Raw genomic sequence first — 7,441 nt, 5'->3', positions numbered from 1 at the left:
GGGGGGCATTCGTGGACCTTATGTGAAACTAAAAGTACAGTTAAATAGCGACAGGCGATTGTGTCATGGACCATGGTAATGGAAATGCGTAGTCCTACATGTAGGCCCACTTATATATAAAAAAAACTTCATCTGCTTCTTCATCATGCATACGGGTAGGCCTAAATTAACGATATCCAAGTTGCGAACTTTTTTAATAAGTCAGTTTCAGAAAATTATAAAATAAAATGAAATTACCATATATGAGCTGCAATATAGCTATACAGCCGCACAGCTATACAGACGAAACCATCGATAATGTAAGTATTCTGTATAATTTCAAATAAATAAATATACCAGAGCTGCTAGATGCAGATAAAGTCGTCGATATGGTTAATATTAGTTGCCTCGTAACCTGTTACGGACTGCAATGTTACTGAGGTCATTTTCTTGGGAAGCATCTGACCGCACGCACTTTTCAGTGAAAAATGGGAAGGAGGATAACGAGTCAGACTGAGTAATATAACCTACCTCTGAGCATTTATCTGGAGTCGGGAAGTTTCACGTTGCAGTAGGCCTATGGCTTATCCACTTGTGCAATATAACCCACCAGAATGGACGGAAAAATTGACGGACATCCCGAAGCAAAAAGTACAGGTAACGAATAATTTATAGCTATATATACTTAAGTCCTGAATAATGACTGCAAGGGATCTGGTAAATAGAGTGTCCACAATAATAAAACTTCTGAGAACCCCACTGATCGATATATTTTTAAATATAGTTAAAATTGACAAAATAAGAAAAGTAATAACATAGATGAAATAAGAAATAAGACCTTCTTGAACAGCTGAACATGAACATGTGGATGTGCATATCCAAAGGCGTTTTTCTAAGTCTACAGGTAAATACGGTATATGAAATTGCATTCAACTAAGAACATTTGCTTGAAACTGAAATAAACGCAAACTGGATAGGCCAAGTTCACGTTCATTGGATAATTTTGTCAATTTCGAATTTTACAACATACTTTTTTATCACTATGTCGTTTATAATAATAATAATAATAATAATAATTATTATTATTATTATTATAATTATTATTATTATTATTATTATTATTTGTCTTCCATAGCTGGCACAATTGCCCACCCCCATTCACCAGTGGAGTATACCGGGTGTGCCATCCACGTTCTCCGTTCACATTAAGAGAGATGACCTGACCGGATGTGCTCTGTCCGGAAACAAGGTCAGTAACGAACTTTATCTTAAATCAAGATTGTTATCACGTGTTCGGGAACAAGATATTAAAGTGAATAAAGATATTAAAATCCAGGGATATTATACACTGGACAGGGGTGTGTCATAAATACTGAAACTTGTAATATATGCAAAATGTAAACGGTTCAATTTATTATTATTATTATTATTTGTTTTTTCTTAATATTCTTCTTTCACAGTAAAGATTTATTGCTGCAAAAGGAATTTTATAACATTGGAAATTGTTTCAACTCCTTACACAGAAAGCACTCTCCTCTCAGAATAGTATTTTGTAGGAAAACCCATGATGTTAATATTGCCACCATCTTTCTTGGCAAAGGGGGCGTTCAGAAGAAGATAGGTCGCAATAATGTGCACTAACTCCACCTCTCATCGTAGCTGTTTGGGGTGATCTGAAGTTATCACATTGGGAGATAAACTGGTAGTTTGTTTCCCTAAATATGTTTCCTTCAAAGGAAAACAGATGTTGGTCCAATTTATCATCGTGGCCAAGGCTTATGTTTCCACACATCAGCAGAAAATCATCAGTTCTTTAAACATCAGATAGAACACAAATCATTTGCAAAACAGATAGCCTAGTCCAGAATTCTCGAGACTCTCTTAACTTGTTTTTTTTTTCCTTGACGTTGAAAGAGCGGATGGCTGGCGCATCAGAGAACACTATTTGGCGACAAGCCTCTGTCGAAATTAATTTACCTATTAAACTTTATTGATTGAAAGTAAAACACTGTAACTAAAACTTTCTCACTGATTAAAACTTTATTGTGTTTTCCACCAGGCAATTATAACTGTTCTTTGGATGCATATCTCAGTTATCTGTTTTTTTCTTTTTGTAATGGTAAATATTTCCTTTTTAATCAAATGACTCATGTATTTTTAATGTTCTTGTAGTCTTTGCGACCCCTCTCAGTCGGTACCTCCTTCTTCCTGGTGATGGGAGGCTTCCCTCTGACAACTGTGAAGAAGATTCGTACAACACATTGCCTCATTTAGCATGGAAATATTCTTTTACTACGGGCAAATTGCAAATAACACGATCACTGATGTACTGATTCTTTGTTTGAATCAAGTTGAAATCAAAAGTATGCGTGTATCGTCTCTTAGAGCACATTCAGAACAGAATACCCTCGGACTAACTGATCCGCGGATTAAATATGACCGACCCCACTTATAATCAAGCCGCCTAATCCCCTGATGGTGTCCCGACACGCCATTAAATTTCGGCTAGGCTCCTGCAGGGACGGCGCGTGTAGGGGCGGGGAGACCACCAGATGATAAGTCGGCATTGCTTCTAAGTGGGTCGTCCATCTGCAAACTCTAGGTAGCATGAACATGTATAAACAGTTGGTGACAATTAAGCACCATATCTTCACTTGCGTCTCGTGACGTTGTTGGTCTACAAGTATTCTTTACAGGTGCGCAAGTTAGAATTTCTCCTGGCAGATGCCCTGGCCAAAGACTGCAAACATTTGATCACGTGTGGAGAATTTCAGTCCAATCACGCCAGAGCAACTGCGGTGGCTGCGGCTCAGCTTGGGTTGCAGAGCCATCTAGTGCTCAGTGGAGACACGTGCATTAAGGTGAATTTGTAATATATTCTAGTGTAAATAAAAATCAACTCTTTGATTAAAATATCGGCTAGTTGCAACTGACTCGATAAAAAATATCATAACATTTTACTCAGCATAACATTCTGTAAATAATTAATACATAAAGATTATGGCAGTACCAAATAATTTTGTTATCCGACTTTACTGAAAATAAATTTACTTGATACTTGTGAACGAAATGAAGGTATATATTTCTACAGAATGAGGGGGAAATCGGTTTTGATGGTAACTTGCTGCTGAGTAGACTCTGTGGTGCAGAAATGTATGTGGTACCAAAGAATTCTTCCTACCTGACCCATCTAAGGCCCAAAATGGAGGCGATAGCCAGTCAGATAAAGTAAATTTTAGAGTGTGACATCTTATGAAAAAATATCCTAGGATTTAAGGAAGGTTATGTAATTTTGCTGACTAACAAAGCAGAACCAGGCTATTGGAATTTAGAAGAGATGGAACGATTACATAAATAATCATTGAAGGTACACGTACCAGCTAGGGTACACAAACGCGCGCGCTCGCACACACACACACACACACACACACACACACACACACACCAGTATATATCGAATATATTTAATTTAGAAAGTGCAAAAGTTGACGGAAACAGTCACAGTCCTTGGGAAACAAGACAGACGACATAGTGATAAAGTAGACCAAATGTTTTGTCTGAAAAGTACAACAAAATTTTAGGTTTTTAAAATTGAAAGCAGCCTCAGTAGTCACCTTCTCTGTCTAACTCACTGTTTGTTTGTTTGTTTGTTTTTTCAGAAATGAAAGAGGGGAGGATTCGTACCTAATACCAATCGGTGGAAGTAATGCCATCGGATTGTTTGGATACATAACAGCGTTCCAGGAAATGATGTATCAGGTAAAAATTGATACTAGAGTATGCTCAGACAAGGTACCTTGGCAGAAGAATATTAAAATAGCCGTGGTCCTAGTTTTTTTTTTTTAAGTGATAAAGTGTAGGATTTTAAACACGCCTTCAGGCGAATACAGAACAAGTGGGTCCGCGGACTTACTGATCCGCGGATCAAATTTGGCCGACCCACTTAGAAATCTAAACACCACACGATCATCAACGGTCAGATGATAAAGTTATACACGTATCTATTCTTATATGAATGATCTCTAAGTCCATGATTTTACATCATTGAACAGTTAGCTTATAACCCCATTGCAGGGCATTCAGGATGATTTTGATGACATTGTCGTCTCCGGAAGTGGAGGCACTGCAGCAGGCCTGGCATTGGGTAACTATCTAACTGGTTCTAAATTAAGGTAAATTAATGTTAATAATAATAATAATAATAATAATAATAATAATAATAATAATAATATTTTATTGAACATTTTTATTGAGCATTGGATATCAGGTCCGTAGCCAGCAATTTCAAAGGGGGGTCTGTCTCTGAAATAGTTTTTCGTATAGTGATAATGATAGTACAAAGAAAATTATCTAAGTGCTTTTATAACAGCAGTAGATATTTAAGCCTGGCCCAGGACTAGTTTTAGTTAAGTGAGTAGGAAAATTTTAGTTTGGGTACAAAAATCTCGTACAGGGATCCTTCAGATACAGAAATAATTAAAGGGATAATAACCCTTCGTATGAGATCTATATTTCACAATAAAACCATTAAGAACAACTCATAGGAATATAATATATTCTGTTGTACAAGAAAAACGGCAGTTATAGCTATTATTCTGATATCTAAACTTTTCTTCAGACCACATGGCCTTCATTGATGGCTATACCCTGTGATAATCTCTTAAGGGATTATAACAAAAAACAAACTCTTTAGAAAATAAAAACAGGGACTAACTTTGAATGTAAAAATGGATTCATTACCATTGGTCAGTACGGGAAAATTCTTGTTTACTCCAGGAAAATTCATTTTTTTTGCCAAAACGAAGAGTTATGATCCCTTAAAGCGTTATGATTTTCCAGAGTTCACGCTGTTGATATTTATACAGACCCAAAGTATTTCCACAATCAAATCAACACGTCACTGGAGAACGTTGGGATAACAGACGTGAAGTCCTGGGATATAATTGACATTATAGAAGGTTACAAGGGAAATGGGTATGGTCTCTTCACAGAGGAAGAGCTTGGTGAGTATGGGCTTATTCCCAATAACAATATCGTTCTAAGTAGATCGATCCAAATCGCCAGGGACTCTCGCTGAATGCAATGAGATAAACGGATTAACACGCCTTCTTTTGTTTTCATTGTACTCGTATAATAACCAGCTTTTCTGTATTCTACTCAACGCTAAGTGTAATAGACAGCATTCCCACAGATTTAAGATCGATCTATCCCCTTGAGGAGTCTCACTAGATTACTGTGAGATAGGCCGGCTTAAATATATGTCCCGATTACTAAAAGCTGTAAGGGGGTAATTTACTTCCGTGCGCGCTCGGTTGACAGCAATTTAGCTTGAACACCCAGGGAGTTAGGTCGATCCAGATGGATCGAACTAAATCTGTGGGAACCCAGTTATAGTCTCGAAAATACCAGTCATCACTCCTAGTCGGCTCAGAATTTTAAAAATTAAATTTTTCAGTGCGTGTGTATAACAACAGACAAGTTCTTTTCCCTGTGCAACTAAGCCGCACACACCTCACAATCAAGCCAAGCGCCGCGCCTTCTCCAACACATTTTATACTCTTGTTGATATTCTGTACTGTCATCTCAATGCACAGTTCTATACACACGTAGAACAACCACTGTTCGTCTCCTTCAGGGTTCATACTGGACGTGAGTACCTCTACTGGGGTAATTCTCGACCCCGTATATTCTGGAAAGGCAGCGAGAGGACTGGTCAATGAGCTGACCACTCGGCCAGGCCGGTTCAAGGGGACACGAGTGCTGTTTGTGCACACTGGTCTGTATAAACACCAAACACCCAGTCCGTTCAGAAAAAAAAAAAAAAAAAAAAAAATATATATATATATATATATATATATATATATATCTATATATATATATATATATATATCATTTTGTTTTCTTGAAGCCTGATTAAGTTTAAAAAGAATCCATTGCTGTATGTTAAGTAAGAAGAATCTTAGAACTGGTGCCATTCTTCCACTTTTTGGTTCGTTTAACAAACAGTTTTAAGTGGTTTAATTGCATATGTTTATGTGCATACATTCTGTGTAAGCTAGTACATGTATGTTTAGTTTCACGGGGACAAACCACTGCTGAAGTATTCATATATGCTTTTATATGTAGTATATTACGACAAATACTTTCTCATTGACACTACCCAGGCTCACAAAACACTACGAATGCAAAAATCCCTTTTTCGGAAGTGGTACATTTAAAAGCACATTGCAAATGACGCACTGAAACCTTTTATTAAAATTTACCTGCCAGGTTTTCGTTGCAGTATTTTAATGTTTGCCCATTAAAAGAGTGGGGTTGTTTGATTCTTCCCAGTCATTGATCAATGTGAGTGAAGAATGCAATATGGGGTAATTAAAAGTCATGGAATCACACTTATTTAGAGGTGTCTAGCGTGGTTGTCGACGGAATCTCTGTTCGATATAAAATATTTTGTCACGTCCATATACAGTATAATCAAAACATACTAGTACCTCATATACGTCTGCCAAAGCTAACTTGTAAAATCTTTCTGGACACTTCTTCAGGAGGCATTTTCAGTCTATTTGATGAGCGAATTGTTGGTTTGCTGAAAACGGATAAAAGAGCAAGCAAAGTCAAGACATGGATACCACAATCAAGATAGTGAGCAGTCCCTTCAGTGAACCAATTGCAACATAGAGAAGTACGGAAATTGGAAGAATGGGATTTTGGATAGGAAAAGGGTAATTTATAGGCATAATTATCACCGACGTATACAACCCAGAACGCTACGTGGACTTAGGGCTACATACTTGCCATCCCCGATTTTTTGGGATTATTTCCAGAAAAGCAAATATATTCTCCACCTTGGGAATCTCCGTGTTATTGAACATTTTTATTTTTCAAAGCAACAAAAATGTTATTGTTATTATTAATTTGTGCTTTTTAAATTTGTTGATTAAACGAAAGAGTGTTATGCAACCCATTTTGGATCCTTTTCTGAAAATAACGATTCGACCCTTTCTCTCTCTCTCTCTCTCTCTCTCTCTCTGTGTGTGTGTGTGTGTGTGTGTGTGTGTGTGCGTGCCAGTGTGTGTGTGTGTGTGTGTGTGCCAGATGATATTTCCTCAAAAGAAGTCTATACATGTGGATTAATTTATCTAATTTGACGGCAATATATAGGTTTTACTCATAAAACAATATTTCATGCTTTGTGGATTTCACAGTTAGTTCTAAGTCGTAATAATTGAAAAGTAAAGTCAACTTTCTGTCAGTGGTGGAAGTCTCTTGAATTGGGTATAAATGTAATAAAAAAAAAAAAAACAATTCCACAAACGGTTATTTTACAACAATTTTGACATCTCTCTACAAATTGCCAGGATAAACAGTACTAGCACAAAACAGAATGAATAAATAAAGAGATGGGTAAATAAATAAAATAACAAATAAAAAGACAAAATTAAATCAAAAATACGTAGCGAAA

The 7,441-nt window shown here is 36.8% G+C and overlaps 1 protein-coding gene across 1 annotated transcript; it reads left to right on the top strand.

The window, feature by feature from the left end:
- The first annotated feature begins 678 nt into the window (after positions 1 to 678).
- LOC106176006 (uncharacterized) lies at positions 679 to 7,026 on the top strand. The gene is made up of 9 exons (XM_086995553.1): positions 679 to 696; positions 1,115 to 1,228; positions 2,676 to 2,840; positions 3,071 to 3,207; positions 3,639 to 3,738; positions 4,054 to 4,151; positions 4,819 to 4,982; positions 5,615 to 5,755; positions 6,525 to 7,026. Exons 1-9 carry the CDS (start codon positions 679 to 681, stop codon positions 6,620 to 6,622), a joined length of 1,035 nt encoding a protein of 344 aa, XP_086851679.1. The 3' UTR covers positions 6,623 to 7,026.
- The last annotated feature ends 415 nt before the right edge of the window (positions 7,027 to 7,441 follow it).

This window comes from Lingula anatina, chromosome 9 (assembly GCF_051362555.1).
Source record: "Lingula anatina isolate TDL-2025a chromosome 9, LinAna3.0, whole genome shotgun sequence".
Lineage (NCBI taxonomy): Eukaryota > Metazoa > Brachiopoda > Lingulata > Lingulida > Lingulidae > Lingula > Lingula anatina.
The sequence above is the reverse complement of the archived record's forward strand: the minus strand, read 5'-3'. Positions and strand labels throughout refer to the sequence as shown.